The sequence below is a fragment of the Panthera tigris genome, chromosome C1 (genome assembly GCF_018350195.1).
Source record: "Panthera tigris isolate Pti1 chromosome C1, P.tigris_Pti1_mat1.1, whole genome shotgun sequence".
Lineage (NCBI taxonomy): Eukaryota > Metazoa > Chordata > Mammalia > Carnivora > Felidae > Panthera > Panthera tigris.
Genome location: NC_056667.1, coordinates 4,002,742 through 4,022,331, shown reverse-complemented (window position 1 = coordinate 4,022,331; position 19,590 = coordinate 4,002,742). Strand labels below are relative to the sequence as shown.

Sequence of the window (19,590 nt, the reverse complement as noted above, 5' to 3'; positions counted from 1 at the left end):
ATGCAGCTGGGTGATTACAACGAAGGACCCTAGGATGTAACTGGTGAGGACAAGAGGGGGGTGAGGGTGGGTGGAAAGCAGGCCTGTCGATGGATCTTAGTTCGGGGGTTGAAGACCCCTGCTACTCAGCTTGGGGTGCATAGACCACCACCGGCAGCAGCATCTTCTGGGAGTTTGTGGGAAATGCACAATCTGAAACCAGTGAGATCCACTGAATTGGAATCTGCATTTTGAGGAGATCCCCAGGTGATTCCTGTCTACGTGCCAGTTTGAGAAGTGTTGGCACAAGAATTTTTGGAACTGGGAAACTAGAAGGCACGCGCTGGAAAGCTAGGTGGTGACGATCGGAGGGTGGGCGGCTTGTATTTGAGATGGCGAAGGGGTCAAACTGGAGAGTGTACCTGACTGCAGCATGGAGGGCTAGCCCTGGGAGACACAGCCCCTGGGCACCAGCTTCAAGGCTGGGCACTTCAAGTAGGAAGAAGCCAAAGTGCTCTTGGGCATTAGGATCCCAGGACCAGAAAGGCCTCAACTCCCCAAGTTGGTGGGTTCTACTCCCATACCACTAGCTGGTGATTTATGGGTTAGTGAATTTCCTTATTTCTTTTCTCTTTCCAAAACTTTCAAAAGTAGAGCGAACCCTCTATTTCTCTTTGGGCTCATCCAGTCTAGCTCCCCCCTCCGATCGTTTGCAGTGGGACAGGCCACAGGGCCTCCTTCCTCAGCACGCCCCCGCTGCCTAAGGCCTGCGATAGGACGGGCTTCGCATTCAGGCAAAAGCAATCGCTCCCCGATCGTACAAAACAGGGCGAAATCGTGGCGGCCGAGGGGCGTGGCCGAGCGATTGGTACGGCCTGAGTCCTGCGTGCTCTGCGCGCTGCGAGCTCTTTGCGTCTGCGTAGTGCGCCCACCTCCCTTTCTGCCTCCGCTGCCGCCATGGCGCCCGTGGTTAGTATGGCTCCGCGCGAGGCCTCGGCTCTGGGGCAAGCACGTGGGCTTCGCTGGCCCGGCTCCTGCCCGGCTCGCGCGGGACGGCGCTCTGCAGAGCCCGGCCGAGGCTGGGCTGGCAGGCCGGCGGGAGCGGGCCAGGGCCGCCCCGGGCCCAGCACGTTGTGGGCGGAGGAGGCCGCGGCCTGGGGCGCGAGAGGAGCCCCGGAGTTTGCGGAGCCCGCGGCTCGGGCTCGGGCGGCTGTCTGCGGCCAGCCGGGAGCTGGGGCGCCCAGGCTACAGCCTGGGCCGGCCAGGGCCCTGGGGAGCCCGGGTGGCGTGAGGCAGCCAGGGTCTGGGCCTGGTTACCTGGGCGGAGGGCGGGGAAGAGGAAGGGGACCTGCCACTCTCGGGAGTCGCATATCCGGGTAACCTACACCCGGGACTTGGAGACGAGTGGGAATGTCCACGGAAGGTGTCTGGCCGGCTTGCTTTCAGAGAGGGGCCTGGGTTTGAGGACCCTCGTAGTGTTCATGGAGGAAGCAGTTCCTCAGGGCGCACCTGTAGAGACTTTTTTTGGTCGAGGGCAGGGCCCACCTCCATTCAGCCCCGGCCGGGCTGGGACCGGCCGTGTGGCGCCCTCGTGTCACTCGGCCTGCAGCTCGCCCTCCTCACATGTTGCCTCGAGCAAGTCGTTTTCCTGCCTCCCTTTTGTTGGGACACCGTTAACATTTTCGGCTTACCTACTCTTTTCTGCCGGGGCAGGCTTTTAATACCTCTCTGCATTTGTATGCCTTTGATTTAAAACCTTGATGGGAGGTGTGGATCCCATTGTGGGCAGGTCTTTTACTTGCTGATTGTGTCTGTCCGGGGCTAGATCTTAAAGCATCCCTTTAGGTTACCAGGAAGAGATGTCTTAAAGAGAAGTCCGTGATTTTTGGAGTAGCTAAAATGTTGGACAAGTTGAGCCAGTCAAATGGTAGATGAAATTTTTTTAAACGTGAAGGGGGACCAGGCGTGTTCTTGGAAAAGTCTTTTTAGAGTCTGTAAAACTCTTTAGAGTGGAACTGCAAGTAGTTAGGTAAGGTTGTACAGGTGCTTTTTTTAGTGATGTTGGAGTTTGCAGAGGGAGAAGACTGAGCTTTGTGAGAGTAAAGGGACTGGATCCTTGCAGGATGTGCTCAGACTGATGATTTAAATCAAAACCTAGAAATTGACAGTAGTGTTGTAATTAGAACCAAAGTTTGAGTCTTTTTCTTGTCCCTGCTGGGGTAGATGCGCTGCTGGGACGTGCAGTTCCCACTGTGGTTTTCAAGAAGGTAGGTGAGCAGTTAAACGGATCAGGACCCTAATCTGGAGACTTAGGACAAGTACTCATTTCAGATTCAATTTGTTTTAGATATGCAAGGCATACTTTGTATGCTTGCCCTAGTCCTGGAATAAAGTGTGCACTGTTTCTTGAAACTGTGTTTCTAAAGTTTTATGGTAAATAAAAGAAAATGTTCCTTTTATTGTGGTTCATAAGGTAACAGACTTTTCGTGCCCAGAGAGATGGGGGAGGCTGGAAAGGGCAAGTAAGTCAGAGTGCTAGAATTTCCCCCTCAAAAGGGCATGACTCCCGGCCCCTAAGCTTACAAAGCAGCATTCTGGGTATCACCCCTCAGGGCAGGTCGCTTGCGGATTTTGGATTTGTGTGGGCTTTTCCATCTCAGGCGTTTTTGGTTCGGTTATGTTTTTGGTGGTTGAGGGGAGGGGCATACCGGTCGTGCCTTCATCTGTGTATCGTTTGCGCACCTTAGAAAAAGCTTGTGGCGAAGGGGGGCAAAAAAAAGAAGCAAGTTCTGAAGTTTACTCTGGACTGCACCCACCCTGTAGAAGACGGAATCATGGATGCTGCCAATTTCGTAAGTGACACCCTTGCTGCCACTCAGGACAGGGAGGGACCTTCTGAGATGTCGCCGAGAAAACCTGCTGGAGCACGTTTCTGTTCTCCTGCTCGTGGGCATCTCTGGTTCTGGCTCCACACAGACCGGAAGTTGGTCTGGTTACTTGTTTTTAAGTCTCACTTTCTTTCATGTGTATCGGTGGTGAGGAGTAAACATCAATGCTAGGCAACTGCCTCAGTTTCTTTCGCCTCTTTCCTTTTGTTTCCAAAAGTGGTTTTATTTACTTCCGAGTTCCCAGGAAACGGCCAACTCCACTGGATCCAGTACCCGCTTGGCACCTTAGTGTGTTGAAGCATAAGCACTGGGCCCTGATCCTCACAGAGTAAGGGGCTGTCTCCACCCGGCCTGACTGCTGGGCTATGGGTATTGGACAGATGGCAGCGTTTCTTTGGGCTTTCCTTTTTATTAGATATCAGGGCTTCAGTGTTTACATTAAAATATCCTCTTTGCTGATTTGTAATTGGAGCTTGTTTTTTTTCCATATCCCGCTTTGTATTGATATTTTACCCCATATATTTGGCCCTAGAAAAATTAACCTCATTGCCATATTTTGACTGTGCAACTTGGCAGTTTACTCTTTACCTGTTCGGTAGCCGTGTCTGGGGAATTCAGACTGACTGACTGACTTATTTATTTATTTAGAATGTTTACTTATTTTTGAGAGAGAGAGAAAACGTACGTGCGAGCAGGGGAGGGGCAGAGAGGGTGTGTGTGTGGGGGGGAGACAGGATCCAAAGCAGGTTCTACACTGTCAGCACAGAGCCCGACTCGGGGCTCGAACTCACAACCCGCGAGATCATGACCTGAGCCGAAGTCGGACGCTTAACCCACTGAGCCACCCGGGCGTCCCAGAATTCAGACTTCTTGTGCAGAGGCTCTTAAATTCCCATTTGCTCTTCTCTTTGCCAAAAGATAATGTTACAACAAGAATAATTTTCAGGTGAAACAATCTAGAGGTTCAGCCTATGGCCACTAACAACAGTGAATGCCCGTAACTTCTTGCGTGTCCCTGCCTTGTGTGATGTGATGCCTTTTGTGTCTCTGTTGCTGCGGGAAGTCCCTTAATTGGCTCCTCAGTCTCTGTGTAACAACGTTACTTTTCTCTTCTCTGTGGCCACCTTTCCCTCCTAACCTTTGTGGCCTCTTCCAGCTTGTGTCTGTGTTGGCCCTTCCCTGGCATCGCTTCCCTGTCCCTGCCTTTACACTCACTTGTGTGTAATTGTTTTTCCTTCTAGAACCTTCTTAGGATAAAAAAAAAAAAAAACTTGAGTCTAAGATGCAGAAATGAAGATTTCTGACTTAGTCACTCTAGTCTGTCCTCAGTTAATGTACAGTGTATTGGAGTATGTATGTATGTATTTTAAAATTTATTTTTGAGAGAGTGCGTGTGTGCATGCTGGGCAGAGACAGGAGGAGACAATCCCAAGTAGGCTCCACGCCATCAGAGCAGAGCCCGATGTGGGTCTCTAACCCATGAAACATGAGATCATGACCCAAACTGACATCAAGGGTCGGACACTCAACTGACTGAGCTGTCCAGGCACCCCTACCCTTGGAGTTTTTAAATAGAGGATTGTAGGGATTTGGGGCTGGAGGGATTTCATATCATTTGTAACAGCAAGAGAACCAGAGTTGTCCCCCCTTTTTTTATTTTTATTTTTTTAATTTTTTTTTTTCAACGTTTTTTAATTTATTTTTGGGACAGAGAGAGAGACAGAGCATGAACGGGGGAGGGGCAGAGAGAGAGGGAGACACAGAATCGGAAACAGGCTCCAGGCTCCGAGCCATCAGCCCAGAGCCTGACGCGGGGCTCGAACTCACGGACCGCGAGATCGTGACCTGGCTGAAGTCGGAGGCTTAACCGACTGCGCCACCCACGCGCCCCCCCCCCTTTTTTTTTTTTAAAGAAGTAGGCTCTAAGCCCAATGTGGGTCTTCACCCCACAACCAAGAGTTGCACACTCCACTGACTGAGACAGCCAGGCACCCCCGGAGTCCTCCTTTTTGACCAAGACCGCTGAATTCACCCCATGGAGGTGGGTGCCAGGCTTCCAGGGGGTTTTGCCAAGAGTGCCATTTCTGGGCTCCTGGGCTGTTGCCCTTCTGCTGGGCCATGCAAACGGCCCCTGAGCTGATGTAGAGTTGTTTTGGTCTGTGTTATGTTTTGCTCCTACTGCTAGGTTGAAGACTGACTTATTTCCTCTCATGGTACCGAGAGCAGTGTTTTATACTCCTTAGATTCAGAATTGTCTGTACTTTGTAACAGTTTGGCCCTAGGTTTCCTGTCTATTCTTTACTTTTGACTCATCAGTCAAGCCTTTTGTGTAGAGGCACATTTGTTTGACCTTGTGTGGAAGCAGTCACGTGTGTTCGTGTGGGGATGTTTTCATGTTCCACGTGTAAATAAAGTTGAGTAGTGCTGTCTTCTAATTTCCATTCTTAGATTTCAGACCTCATATTAATAGCTAAATATGTGCTGTAATTTTTTTTTTTTTTTGAAGACTGAACATAGAAACAAGTCTTCATTCAGTATTAAGAGCATAAAACAAGTGGGCCAAGCTGTCGCTTCACTTACTGATCGATTTGACCATTTCCACAGGAGCAGTTTCTTCAAGAGAGAATTAAAGTGAATGGAAAAGCCGGGAATCTTGGTGGAGGGGTTGTAACCATCGAACGCAGCAAGAGCAAGATTACGGTCACTTCTGAGGTGCCTTTTTCCAAAAGGTATGGGACAGGAAAGTGCTACCTGCCAGCCTCCCATCTCTGAGTCCCCCCCCCCCCCCCCCGTCATTTGTTTTTTGCTTGCATCCCTTAATCCCTGGAACAGGGTCCAGTGCAAGGAGGCACTGAATGAATGAATGATCCTGTGGGGGTTGAAAGCATTCAATTTTTGGTAGTTTTAAAAATTTTGTTTTTCACGGGCTAACGTATTTCAAGCAAGATGCTCAGACTTGCTTAGACAGTACTGAAAATGAGAATATTGCCTCCTTTCCCTGTAGATCAGTGGAGAGCTTTCGTTTTTATTTTATTGAGGTATAGTTGACATGCAGTGTTGTACTGGACTCAGGTGCACAGCACAGCGATAGGACAGTTCTCTACCTTCTTCAGTGTTCGCGATCAATGTGCTTGCATTTTTAATTCTACTTTTAGTTCCCTGTAAGTGCCAGTATCGTTGGATGAGGACTCCGAGATCTCAGTTTAGACTGAAGCCATCCTTTTAATTCCTGTGGGCCCATTTTTCTAAGTCGGAGACCCCAGTTCGCTTGTCCTGCAGTATTGTATGGTGGTTGTAAGGAATTGAACCGGTTTATACCTGGCTCCTAGCCCAGAGCCTGGCATGTTCTTAGGAGCTTTCAATCAGACTGAATCAAGTAATGGGAGATTTGAAGGTGTGTTAGGACAAATTTGGTATAATTCAGCTTTTGCTTTTAGCTTTAATTATTATCAGTCAAGAGGTGACTTCCTACTCTGCCTGGTTCAGTTATTTGTGCAGAAGGAGATTTTTTTTTTTTAATGTTGGTTTGTTTATTTTTGAGAAAGAGCACAAGCAGGGGAAGAGCAGAGAGACAGGGAGACACAGAATCCAAAGCAGGCTCCAGGCTCTGAGCTGTCAGCACAGAGCCTGATGTGGGGCTCGAACTCACGAACTGTGAGACTAGGACCCGAGCCAAAGGTGGACGCTTAACCGACTGAGCCACCCGGGCACCCCCAGAAGGAGATTTGATAACACGAGAGATGGGTGCAACCATAGGGCCTCCAGGCCGTACAAAGCCTGCGACACACTGGGCTTTTGCAGAGCTCCTGGGGGTGATGCTGTGATCTGTGACCTGTCCCCGACGTTTACCAGGCTGGCTGTGAGAATGGCTCCTGACACCTTTTCCATTGGCACAGATTGTTCATCCCCAGTGCAGGAGGACAGGGGCCCTGTGTTCTTCGCTTTCCTTTCTGGATGGTAATGGTTTTCTTGAAGTGTTCTAGGTATTCCTAATCCAGGACTTTTTCTTGTTTGCGCACTTCTGTAGCTTTTTACCTAGTTTTCCAACATCCTATTATAAGAAAAGGAAAAAGAAAAATTTTTTAAAAATTTTTATTTATATCGAGAGAGAGAGCGTGTGCGCACATGCACGCGTGGGGGAGGGGCAGAAAGAGGAGAATCCCAGGCGGGCTCTGCCTTCACAGTGGAGGTCATCACCTGAGCCGAAATCAAGAGTCGGACACTTACTAACTCAGCCACCCAGGCGGTTTAATTTAAAAATTATGAAAAATCTTAAGCCACCTGGACTTTCAAATTAAGCACCTCACCTGAATACAATATGGTAGAAACAGTATATGGAAGAAAAGAATACTTTTTAGATGGAACGACCAAATTGATTTATTTTTATGTAGGGGAAAGTGGATAGGATTGAACTGAGATCTTCACATCTTTGTGAAGATGGCTTTGTTGGCGTAAGTAACGCTGTTGAGCGGTACTCGTTTCCTGGAGGTGGTGAGTTTGTTGGTCCGTTCCTATCTGGGTCCTTGCCGGTCTGCCTGTGTGGCTCACGTAGTCCTTGTGACAGCCTGAAGAGATGGTAAGTATCAGGAGTCTCATTTCATGGAGGGGGAGAGTGGGGCTTGGAAAGGTTAATTTGCCGGGACTTAGTTTGGTGTTCTGCTCCCTCTTCTCCTTTTGGGTTTGGGAAGATGCCCGAGGGCCTCCTAAGTCAACCAGTGAGAGGAGAAACACGATTGCAGGCTGTGGGCAGTTGGGATGTTGAGCACAGAAGCCAGTCGCTGCCTTTATGAAAACAGCCAGTTTTTTAAGCAGTTTGCTGTGGTGACTGCTTAGCTGTCCCCCAGGCCACGCCAGCAGTCAGGCTGACAGGTTGAAAGGACTGAGTGCCGTCACTTGCAGAGGTGGAGCAAGGGCAGTGGCAGGGTGGCGTCCTGTTTCCCAGGAGTTGGGTGGTGAGCATCTCCTGGCCAGAGTGAGTGTATGACAGACAATCCCCGTCATCCGAACAACCTCGGAAGGAGGTTAGAATCCGTGAGGTGAGATGCGGGAAGTACCTGGAGCTCATTAGAAACCCAGTGATTTCTCCGTAGAAGGTACTAAGATCGGGTACTTAACTGTGTCATCACTACTGTGGTATCTTTCTCCAGTGGTCACTATGAACCACTTCATAGGCGTTGTGCTGCGTTTAACCAACAACTGTGACCTCTCCTTGTGTGTCCTCATTTTTATTGCCAGTGTAGATGAAATGTGGCTGACGCTTGTTTTAGAACCTTGGCTGGATATATCGGCCTTACCTTTGCCCTTTTTGGATGCTGGGAGAACACCCTGAATGGTGATGGTTTGAATGCACAGGTTTTATACAAGTGACTGTTGGAGATGCCGGAGCCCTGTGGTGAGTTCTCAAGTGTTCTCTCTCTGCAGGTATTTGAAATATCTCACCAAAAAATATTTGAAGAAGAATAATCTACGTGATTGGTTGCGCGTAGTTGCTAACAGCAAAGAGAGTTACGAATTGCGTTACTTCCAGATAAACCAAGATGAGGAAGAGGAGGAAGATGAGGATTAAAACTCCTTTATCTGAAATATTTTGTATGAGTTCTTCAATAAAACTTGGGAACCAAAATGGTGGTTTTCCTTGTATCACTGCAGTGTGGATTGACCAGAAAATTGGAAATCATAGTAAAAGGGCTTCATTTGGGCTGCCGTTCACTTATTTGTAATTAGACTTTTTTTCCTGCTTAAAAACTTTAGTTATTGTGGTAATAATACCAAAATAGAAATAACCTCCTTTAAGGGAACTGCCCATGAATTGACCTTGAGCAGGTGGTTAAAGGGTGTGGAGGTGTGTGCACTTCAGTTAGTCACTATTTTACTTCAAAAGGTGTGACCGTTTTACCTGGTGCTTTTCTTAAAAGATTCAGGTATACAAACATTGGGACGTCTAATCCACTGAGAGCAAAACCAGTGACTTCTCTGAGGTTTGCTTCCTGCAGGAACAGGGCAGCGTCGATAAAAATGCAAGGTTCTGGGGCATTTACTTCACCTTTTGATTACAAATTACTCGATGCACATAACTACTATGTACATCCTTTTTCTTCCTGTAGAAATAGGATGTCCTTTTCCACCGCTGCGTATTCTCCTCTTCAGGAAAGAATTTGGAGAGTGCTTATAAAAGTCCCAGGTTTTCAAAGTAAGAGTGCACAAAAATGAATCTGTAAATAAAAACTGTTCCCACATCTCTTTGCAACAAACTGTCCCTTTGGCCCCCAGCAGGGGGAGCTGGAGCTGAGCGGTGGTAGAGCTTCCAGAGATGGACCTGTGCATCTGGCCGGGATTGGAGCCTTGTCACGGGGGTGGGGCGTGAAGGAGAAGCGATTGAGAGACGGTTCATGCCGAGGAGACGGGGAAACAGTGCGGACGTGCCAAGGGAATGGTCACTTCTGAGCCACCTAGGCCATGCCTGGATTTAATGTCCAGTCCTACAAACTTGCATTAAGCAGGACCAGACTGAAAGTGGCATTTCGTTGCCTTGTGTGCAGAGGCTGGAGATCTGAGCAAGGTCATTAAGTTGTAAAGATGTGTCGTTGCCAACTGAGAATCCAGAGTATTTGGGAGTGACTTTGAAAAGAGACCCTGATGCCTTATGGTGCCCTTCTAAAATCTAAACAATTCTGCAGAAATGTCTGCAAAGTCTTAAAACTACAGTGTAAAATGTTCTTAAAGAGTTTCCCTCAGCTAATTTCTACACCTGACATTCTTGGGCTCTGCTGGTTGGGGAGCTGGAAATTAGAGTCCTACCTTGGCTCCAATTTCACATTTGGTGCTCCTTGGATTGAATTTAACATGTTGCATCTTTGCAATTTCATTTGTGGTAAAGGCTCTAGCATTTTCTATTTCTATGCAAATTTCGTGAAGCAGAATTGTTTGCATGTGTGAAGGCGAGGTTTCTTTCTGATGTAACTGAGGCATCAGCTGGGTTTTGGCCACAGTCCCTACCATGATCTGTCCCTACCGTGATCGTGATCGTTAACTGTTAGTAAGTTTATGACCTGGGTTTGCAAATTGTACTTGTTTGTTGCATTGATGTTCGCCTGTAGTGATTCTTAGTTTGGTTGTAAAAAATTAACCCTGGGCTAAAATTAGCATATATAGTTTTTTTTTTTTTCCCAAACTGCTCCCAAATTTTAAAACTTGTAATAAAATTGAAACTCATTGGTTTTTCTATGCCTTTTTGAACTCTTGTAATTGAGTTTTGATCACATTTTATATTAAAGTGGCTAACACATGGCTACTATTACTGTGCAAGCCTTTTTTTTTTTTTTTTTTTTTTAAGGATTGGCATGTTAATCTATTTAGCGACAGATTGTTTTTCCTGCTAATTGCTGTACCAACAATGACCTTGGTCTTCATTAAGCTTGAGAAGAAAATGTGTCCTTTATTCCCATTTTCTTTACCTCAGCTGTGCCTCGGTGAGAGTCTGGAGTTGGTCGTGACCCAACTCTCCGGGTCAGATCCAGAGCCGAGAGAATAAATTTGCAAACGACTTTTTCTGATGGAGGATGTGTAATGGGAACCTGAATCACCACGCCCGTTATGCCAGCTGTGTCCAGACCACCTTTAGACCACTTTCCTTTTCATCTCTTGACTGATGACCTACCTGCTCCATGGGAAATACAGCCCAGGAATCGGGGGGGAGGGGGGTCATGGAGAGTTTCAGGCCAAGATTTTCGTTCATAAAAGCAACGGAATAGGAAGCTGGCACAATCCTGTTCTTAGCTGATTCTGGTCACCAGTACCATTTCTGGGCTAAAGGTTGAGTATTTGGTTTTCTTTCAAAAGCCTCAGTGACACCCACCTTTTCCTGTGACTTTCAGTGGTTAAAGGTGCTTGTTTTCTGAGTAGTGTTCTCTTCCTATCTTTTTGGGAAGAACCAAGTGTTGAGATACATGGACCCTTAACTTCACCAGTGGCGCCTGGCAGGTGGAAACAACTTGTGCGTAAGACAGGGAACAAAGTGGGGGAGTTTGATCACACCAAATACTTGTAAAGACAAACTGATCAAAATTATGGAATGTTCTGGGGGCGTTTAGACCACAGCCTTTTCAGAGGATACTTGATGACCTAGGAGGTGAGCAGGATTCCAGTGAGGTGATAGACTGGCCTGTCCCCTGGTTGTCACCTTAACCTCAGGAGAGCCTAGAAATTGGCTTTGGCAACCTGGCTTTCGCTTCCTCCTGCTGCCACGGTCCTTCCCGTGGCTTTGCTCCAAGCTTATCCAGCGTTGGAAGCAGAGTGTGGTGCTGGCCGCTCCCTTTGAGGGGGGGCATACACCTAGGATGTGTGGGTCATTGGCCAGATGACAGATTCTGCAGTACCATGGGGACATGTCTTCTTGGTAACCCTGGACAGAGAGTGGGGCTGGCCAGAGTCAGAAGCTGGGGAGAGCCTGGGTGGGGTCCTGCTGGAGGTGTTGACTGACTTGTCGGGTGCCTCTTCTTTGGGGTAACAGGTTGTAGGGGTTGCGTCCCTTTCTGGAAGGGAGGAAGGTGAGGAAGAGGCCTGGTGGGTGAGGAGGAGGTGCCGAAGGAAGCCGGTGAAGGGCTGCCTTTTAAAGGATGCCACCATGCTGCTTGTCTCGGGGAGCAAAAACCTAAGAATTTGTAATCTAGACATTTTCCTATCTTGCCTCTCTTTGGGAGGATCTGAGAATTCACATTCTTTTTTTCTAGGCTATTTCTGGCCAAGCTAAAACTGTCTGTTAATGCTGTGCTGACCGGCTGAGTTGGCTGCTACCGTACCTAGAACCCAGAAAGAACCCCTAAGATGATTTAAGTCTTAGACAACCCCTTCCTCCGGCCCAGGGCCATGGGGCCCAGAAGTCTGCCTTATCGAGAAACACCCCCAGCAACTCTAAGTGATTTGGGTTCAGGCAGTGCAAGACTGCCGTCTTGAGAAACAGGCTCCAGGTACAAGGGAGATCTTGGTGCGTTAGGGACATTTACCCTTCATTTTATTTTCATTTATTGTTTTATTTATGAGGGCGAGAGAGCGTGCACAGGTCGGGGAGGGGCAGAGAGAGAGAGAGGGACAGAGAGAACCCCAAGCATGGGGCTGTGCGGTCAGCCCAGAGCCTGACACAGGGCCGACTGAGCCACCCGGGGGCTCCTGCCATTCATTTTAGAAGACACTGCGATGCCAGCGATGCGGCTCAGCCGCTAAGAGGAGGCCGGGGCAGAACTGCATGGATCGCGTGAGGGGTGTAGGGACAGGGGCTTCACGGCGCCGTCAGGTGGTCACAAGTAGGATATGTGGGTAAAGAACTGTCCTCGGGCAGCGCTTGAGAGCTGCCTGTATGAGGAGTCCATGCAGCCCGGGGACGGAGACGGATCGGGGTGTTCGCTGAAGGTGCCTCATAAGCAGTATAGTTAAAATGATTTTGATTTTGAATTGCCCCTCAGGTGTAATTCTAGGCTCTCATCAGCCAACAGGAGGAGCTTGTCTCCTGAAACTGGAACCTTATGGATAGGCTTATTCTCAGAATTGCGGTCTTTATGGAATTGCCACCTTTTTAGGGATTGTTTTTGACATCAGACATTTGTGGTCCATTGTCACGGCTGCTAATAGTTTGACAATAATCAGAGCTCTCCTTTAAATATTCTCGGAGATTTCTAGTCAAAAATCCCTTTGTCTCTGCCATTCCAGTCTTTGCTTAGTTTTGCTTTTGGCGGGTAAGTAACTTGACCGAGCCGCAGCCCTCTGCAAGATGGGATGGCCAGGGGGCTGGGGGAGGTCTAGGAATGTGAGCATTTGGACTCTTTATTGCCAAATTTGGCAGGTGGGACTGTCCTTGAATGATGTCTTGACTGTCTCAGCCTCGCCTTGGGAATGGGACCCAAGATTAGCGGTGTGTGCCCGAGGTGGGGGCTTTCTGGTGATAGGAGATCCTGTAAGCCCACGTTTCTCTCAAGTGGGACAGAGAACCTTTGGAAGAGTCCTGACCTCCTCTGCCATCTGGGAGGGGTTGGGGGCGGGGCTGCTGAGGGGTGGGCAGGTTTGATGGTGCTTCGGGCTTTTCCCTGGATAGTTAACATTCCGAAAGACTGGAGGTCTGGAAAGAGCAAGGCAGCCTTGCCAGGGAAAACGGAGGCTGGCTAAAGCATTGGCGATTTGGGGCCTCTGAGCTAGATGCTCAGTGACGTGAAATGCAGCCTTAGACCAGAGAAGCCCTTTGCTTTCTTAGCCCAACTCCCTGCTGCCTTTCCCTCTGCCCTTGCAGGCCACCTGCTCTGGGATGCTTCAACCTCCCTCTCTAGTGTGGCTTACAAGTGACCCGGCAGATGAAGGGGACCCCCAGCACCCTGCACTTTGACCCGGGAGGCTGGACAGACCTGCCTGTACCCAGGAATAAATGATGAGGAGCTTTTCTTCAGGGCTTGCTCCCAATTCATTTGGATCGGAAGGGGGAGGAAAAATTGCCTACACATTTTTCCAACTCCCCCGGGCCATCCATCGCCTTCTGGTCACAGCTTGGATTCATGGCTTGGGCTGTGGCCCCCCCGCCGAGAGGTTTTGCATGGGGTGCCCTCACCAGGCAGTCACAACTTTCCTGGTTCCCCAAAGGCCCCAGGAAAAAGAGCCCTTTTGTTAATGCCAGCGTGCCAGGGGTTACTGGTCAATCCCTGCCAGGACGGGGCAGGTGTTCAGCCAAGGCCAGAGGGGTTGGTGCGAGAGAGGAGACAACACTACCCCTCTCTCTTGCTTCCCAAGCTGGGCAGATCCTGTGGGTCCCTGGCAGCCACATGGGTTTCCAGTGGGTTCCCCCAAACGTGTCTGGACTGAGGCAGCGAGACAAGGGTACCCTCCCTTTACTGGCTCTTCTAGGGTTAGAGAACTGACCATCCTAAGGGCTGCTGCAACTTTGGCCTTCTCTGAGTAGCTTTTACACCTCCGGCAGCCCAGACTGGCCGCGCTCGTTTAAAATTCCAGCCTTGCTCCCAAGGGCTTCGGCCTTCATGTTCACCTTTAACTGAGGGCTGTTGGCGGCGCCTCCTTACCGCCCAGCGACAGGTGTCGCTTCTGAGCGGGAGTTTTGGGCACAGACAACGAAGATCCGCACCACCCCCAGGGGCTCTGGAGGTGTTTAGACCGGACCTCGCCTGGAGGGGCGTTTTGGAAGAGGGCACGTGGGCGGTGGGAGCGTGGTGCCATGGGGTGAGGGAGGAGCCAGCCTGCATGCATTTTTCTGGAGGAATCGCACCCGGTCTCCAGAGCGACCCTTCCCCAAGTGCGGAACACATTTTTCTTCCGATCTTCCTTCCAAAGGGCCGAGCCAGGTTCTCGGTGCATGTGAGTGGAAGTGCGGGAGCTCGACGCCTGCCGCCCAGGGCACCCCGCCCCTGCGCCCTTGGGGACTCGGGGGGGGGGGGGGGAGGGGCAGGGCGCCGTCCCGGGCGGCGGCGACGGTGGTGGCGGATCTTCCAGGGGTGCGCGGGGGCGAGTTCCCCGCCTCCCAACGGGCCCGGCTCGCCCGAGTCGCCGCGGCCCGCTCGGCCGTCGGGTCCCTGGGCGCGCGGGCGCCTCGACGGCTCCCCCTGCCGGAGCGCCGGGTGCGCCCCCCTGCACCCGGGGCTCAGGACTAGTCCCCCCAACTTGTTCTCGGCTGTTAACTAGTCGCGCTGCCGGAACGATGGGATGGGGTTGCCACAGCAACAGACTGGACGTCACAATCCGGGCATGTGTGCCGCCCCCCCGCCGTGCCGCCGGCGCTGCCGCCGCCACCCTCGGCCGGCTGCGGGACTCGGGCTGCGGGGCGCGGTGGGCGGAGCGGCCCGGGCTTTGCGGGGAGCGGGGCGAGGGCGGCCGAGAGGAAGGGGGTCGAGACGGGGGGGTGGAGGTTTGGGGGGGTGGGGGGGCAGGCGGCCGCCATCTTCTCGCCGAGGCCGCCTCGCCCGCCGCGCGCGCCCGTCCGGCCGCGCACGGGTTAAGGCTGGCACCGCGCCCGGCGGGAGGGGGGGCGCCCACCTCCCCTCCCCCCCGCGCCGGGCATGCGGGGCCCGCTGGGCACCGAGGAGGAGCTGCCGCGGCTGTTCGCGGACGAGATGGAGAACGAGGACGAGATGTCAGGTGAGCGGGGTGCCGGCTGCGCCCGGGGCCGGGCGGCGCGGGGCGCGGGGCCCGGCGGGGGCCCGGGGCCGGACCGGCGGCGCGCAGGAGGGGAGCCCGGGCCGCGGGACTGCGCTCCCGCCCTGCTGGCGCCGCGCGGCCAAGGGCGCGGGGCCGGGCGAGCTCCGGGGCGCGGCGCGCGGGCGGGCCAAGGGCGGGGTGCGGTCGGGGGCTCCCGGGCCGCGGCGCGGACCGGGCGCGGGCGGAGGAGCGCGGGGGGCTGCGTTGGGCGCCCCCGGGCGGGGAGGGGGCGCGGCGCCGCCGGCTCAGCCCCGCGTGCCCTTGAAGGGGGCGGGAATCGCGCTCGGCGCCCGGCGCCGCGCACCCCGCGCTGTGGACCCGCGCCGCGCGCCTCTGGCCTCGCGGGGGCAGGCGGGACCCGGCCGCCACCCGCCTCGGCCCCCTCCCTCCCCGGGGCGCGCTGGGTGGGGCCCGGAGCGGCTGGAGGACCGGCCGAGCTGGGGGACCCGGCGAGCGCCTTGGCTGGGGCGGGCTTCCCCCACCCCCCGGGCCCGCGAGGGCTCCGGGCCGGGGCGCTCGGGCACTGACTGCCGCTCCCCTTTCCCGGCCGTGGGGTGCTTGGGGCCGTCGCTCCTAACACTTTGCCCGGGCCGCCGGCGCCTCCAGCCCATCCAGCTTTGGCCACGGGCCTGAAGCCCAGGGCCGCCGCCCCAGCCCTGGCGGGCCCCTCTCAGGGTTCAGCATGAGCAGGGCTTGTGCGTGCGGGGTAACCTTGCTGGATCGTCCTTTAGTTAACTGCTCACCGTTTGTTTGGGACGGTTCTCCCCCTGGCACAGCTGGGCAGGGCCTCACCCTGTCAGCCAGCCTCCCTCCCTCTCTCCCTTTTGGTGGACTCTTCTCAGCTGCCCGGCGCCAAGCCCATGGCCCTTTCTGGGCTCCCGAGAGACTTGGGGGAGGCTCAGGGGCCCTCCCGAACCCAAGAGTGTGCTGTCTGGCCCCAACAGTGCCTTGCAGGGAGGGCGGATGGGACATTCTACACGTCGTCGTCGGGTCCCCCGACTCTTGTGTGCAGGGGGCGGGAAGGGGAGGGCCCTGCAAGCAGCAGCTCCCCCGGCTGCTAGGAGGCTTCCTGGAGAGGGGATTCCCACCAGGTGGCCCCGCCCACTGGGGGGCCTCCTCCCCACCCCCCCAACTTGTTGGCTTGCTTTAACACAGACTGGGCCCCTAAGGGAGCCTGGCCTCACTCCGCCTTTCAGACCGCCGGCCAAGTTTGCGAAGGGCCTGCCAGCCTTAGGGGAGTGGGGGTGAGGTGGCCCCTTACGGGTGGGGCTGCTTGGACAATCATTGTTTTGCCCCTGGGTGCAAGGAATTAGGCCCATTTTCTGGGAGGGAACACAGAGGCCCAGCACAGGCACTGAAACCCCATGGCTGCTTTCTCCCCGGGAGGCGGGCTCCTCCCTAAGCTGTCCTCCTCAGTAATTCCCAGTGGTGCTTGGGGCGGGGCCCCTTTGTGGCACTGATGGGGCAGTGGACAGCTGAACTTGCACCAACAGGTTTATTTCCAGGACTTCACGGAACCCCTGATGGGGAGTCCCCTGTTCCCTTTCCCCCCATTCTCTGCCTCTCCCTGGTTGTGTTAGGGCTCAGAGCATGGGGAGGGTTGATGGGCTCCTGCTTCACTCTGTTTGGGCCAGAGGGGTTGGGTCCCTGTCAGAGTCCCCTGCCCACCACCTGTTCTCCCTGCTTGTGCCCATTGCTCTGGGGCAGGGCGAGGTGGAGGGGTGAGGTGGTCCCCAGGGGCCCTGCAGGGAAGAGGTCCTGCTCTGGGCCCCTCTGGCCTGGGGATTGCAGCCCCGTCTTTCTGCAAGACGTGATGCCCTGAGCCTTCCCAAGCTCCCAGCTCCCTCTCTGTGTCCCTGGCCCCAGGCACCGTCCTGGTCCACTTCGTAGCCTCCTAAGCAGTCCTCCCTGACCGCCCTCCCCTCAGCAGCCAGGGTCACCTTTGTAAGCACAGATCAGACCCAGACTCCCGCTGCTTGGGTAGATCAATGTGCTCCTGGTCTATACCACCTTCGTCTCCCCCCTCATTCCCCAGCCGCAGCCACACTGGGCTGCTGGATGCTTCTGGAACGCCACCTCCAACTCCAGACTCCGTCCTGCCCTTGAGTACTGGCTGTGACCTCTGTCTGACCTGCTCTTTTCTCTGCTCATGGCGACCTCCTTGCGGACACGTCAGTCCCAGGACACACAAATGTCTCCGAGGGGAGGCCCTCCTTGGGCCTGGCCCAAGCGCGGCCCCACCCCTGTCCCTCTCAGGGGCCATTTTATTTTAATTTTATTTTTAATTTTAATGCTTTATTTTCTTGGCCGCACCAGGTTACTTCTGTGTCAGTGGGCTCCCCGTCTCGAGGGCGACTCCTTTGATCACCTGCCGTGCTTGGCATCTGGCACCCTGGGTGCTCAAGAGATGCTTGTGGTCTTGGCGTCTGAGGGCTGGGAGTCCCTAGCTCACGCCTGGCCTCTGGACACGGTGTCGGCTTCAGCCCGGGCCTCGCGTCTCTCCTGAAGTGCCAGCCAGTTGGCCCCCTAGCCCTCCATTACAGCTGCCCCGTGGCCCTCGGCCTGGGCTCATGGTTGTGACCCGCTCGGACCTAGGGCCAGCTGCTTCCAAAACGTCACAGCTTTTGCGGGGAGGAGCCAGTGTGTGGGGCGCAGTCACGCTAATTTTTCAAATCTGCAGCGGTTGGACGCGTCTCTTGTCAAATCTTTCTTTCCATTGTGCCTCACCTTCCCCTCCCCCTCAGCCGTGTTCTTGTTTCCCACACAGGGCTCTGCGCCACCAGTGCTCTGGCACCGAGGCAGGTGGGCGAGCCTGTGTCCAGGAGGAGGCGGGGCGGGTCCCTGCCTTTCTGGCTCGGGCCCTGGCGGCTGCCACATTCTGCCGGGAGAGCGGAGGGCTCAAGGGTCAGGTGCAGTCTGCCTCTGCTTGTTAGCTGACTGACCCTGGGCAAACTCCCCAGCCCCTGTGCCTCGGTGTCCCCACTTGTGGAATGGGGATATGGCACTAGCTACCTCATAGAGGGTTATTGTGAGGGCTAGTGAGACAGTGCACGTGGAACATTTAGGTCACAGTGCCCAGCACATAATAGGTGCCCCATAAACTGTCACCACTGTAATTGGCACCATCCAAAGGGGGGCAGTTGACCTACCTTCCCCGAGGAAATGCTTCTGAGACTTGCACCCTCATCTAGTAAGCTGGGGTGGGGGGCACGGGGGCCTGGGCTGCAGGAGGGCTGGGAGTGTGAGGCCATGGTGGGGCTGGAGGGAGAGAGGGAGTGGCTCGATGCCCCTGGCCTTTTCCTCTAAAGTTCCCAGCCTGCTCAACCCCAGTCAATCACTTACAGCCGGAGGGGTGGGTTTCTCAGGGCTGGTGAGCCCAGCCTCTCTGCTGGCCAAACAGTGTGACCACTCTGGCCGCAAAGACACTTGACTGGCCCATGTCCCCATGCCCACAGGGCTGACCCCAGTCATGTGAGCATCTTAGGCTTCTTGGAGCCCAGGATCCAGGAAGGAGTGATGGCCATGATTCCCAAGGTTCATACTTTCCTAGCTTACTGCACCTCCCCTGGGGACATGTGGGTTTTGGGGGCTCCACGGAGCCTGTATGTAATACCATTTGCTGGGGGGAGGGAGGGAAAATGACCAGCGTGCTTTGCCCAGTGCCTTGGCCTGTGAGATAGTCACTTCCTTCCGAATTGTCTATCATTTCGTCCGTTTATTCAGTCAGCAGCCCTCCTATTAATCCACCCCCCCCATGTGTGCACTTTCCCACCGAGCATCTGTTTATCCAACCATGAAACCAGCCAACCGGCCGTACAACCACCACTCACCAGCCAGCCATCCTGCCCACATTATCCATCCATCCATCCATCCATCCATCCATCCTACCCACTCTCCATCTACCCATCCACAATTCATCTGTCTATCCACCCATCCACCATCCATTCGTGTATCTGTCCATCCTTCATCCATCCATCCATCCCTCCTACCCATTGTTCATCCATCCATCCACCCATCCATCCTTCCATTATCCATCCATCCATCCTATCTATTCTCCATCCACCATCCATTCATCTGTCCATCCAGCCATCATCTGCCCATCCATCAATCCGTCTGTCCATCCATCATCTAGCCATCCATCCATCCTACCCACTCTCCATCCACTCTCCATCCGTCCATCCACCATCCACCATCTATTCATCCATCCATCCTACCCATTCTCCATCCATCCATCCATCCATCCATCCATCCGCAATCCATCAGCTTGTCCATCCTTCATCCATCCATCTGCCTCCCCAACATAGATTTATTGAATATCTTCTCCGAACACAGTATGTGGTATCTAACTTTCTGGGACTTTTGCAGGTACAACTTTTGAGACTTTCTGCCTTGCCTTTGGCTCTGTCCTTATTTCTCTCTCCCTGTCTCTTTTTCCCACTCTGTCCCCATGTCTGTCTCACTGTCTTCTCTGAGTGCTTGCCCCTGTTTCTCTCTCTCTCTGGCTATCCCTCTCTTTCCCTGTTTTGTCCGTGTCTGTCCC

At 53.6% G+C, this 19,590-nt stretch overlaps 2 protein-coding genes across 2 annotated transcripts in view; both read left to right on the top strand.

Annotated features, from left to right (window-relative positions):
• The first annotated feature begins 871 nt into the window (after window positions 1–871).
• On the top strand, window positions 872–8,490 carry RPL22 (ribosomal protein L22). The gene is made up of 4 exons (XM_007078336.3): window positions 872–948; window positions 2,727–2,831; window positions 5,472–5,596; window positions 8,289–8,490. Exons 1-4 carry the CDS (start codon window positions 937–939, stop codon window positions 8,431–8,433), a joined length of 387 nt encoding a protein of 128 aa, XP_007078398.1. The 5' UTR covers window positions 872–936; the 3' UTR covers window positions 8,434–8,490.
• Window positions 8,491–14,787: 6,297 nt separating this feature from the next.
• Window positions 14,788–19,590, top strand: part of CHD5 (chromodomain helicase DNA binding protein 5) — a 59,941-nt gene continuing 55,138 nt past the window's right edge. The window contains 1 exon segment of the mRNA XM_042996981.1: window positions 14,788–14,990. Within this exon segment, the coding sequence (XP_042852915.1) occupies window positions 14,912–14,990 (79 nt within the window). The 5' untranslated portion in view covers window positions 14,788–14,911.

What these genes read in the sequence shown, in the direction of transcription:
- RPL22 (XM_007078336.3), top strand. An exon ending in TCATGGATGCTGCCAATTTC is followed by an intron (nt 2,832 to 5,471) that starts GTAAGTGACACC and finishes CCATTTCCACAG; the next exon opens with GAGCAGTTTCTTCAAGAGAG. An exon ending in GAGGTGCCTTTTTCCAAAAG is followed by an intron (nt 5,597 to 8,288) that starts GTATGGGACAGG and finishes CTCTCTCTGCAG; the next exon opens with GTATTTGAAATATCTCACCA.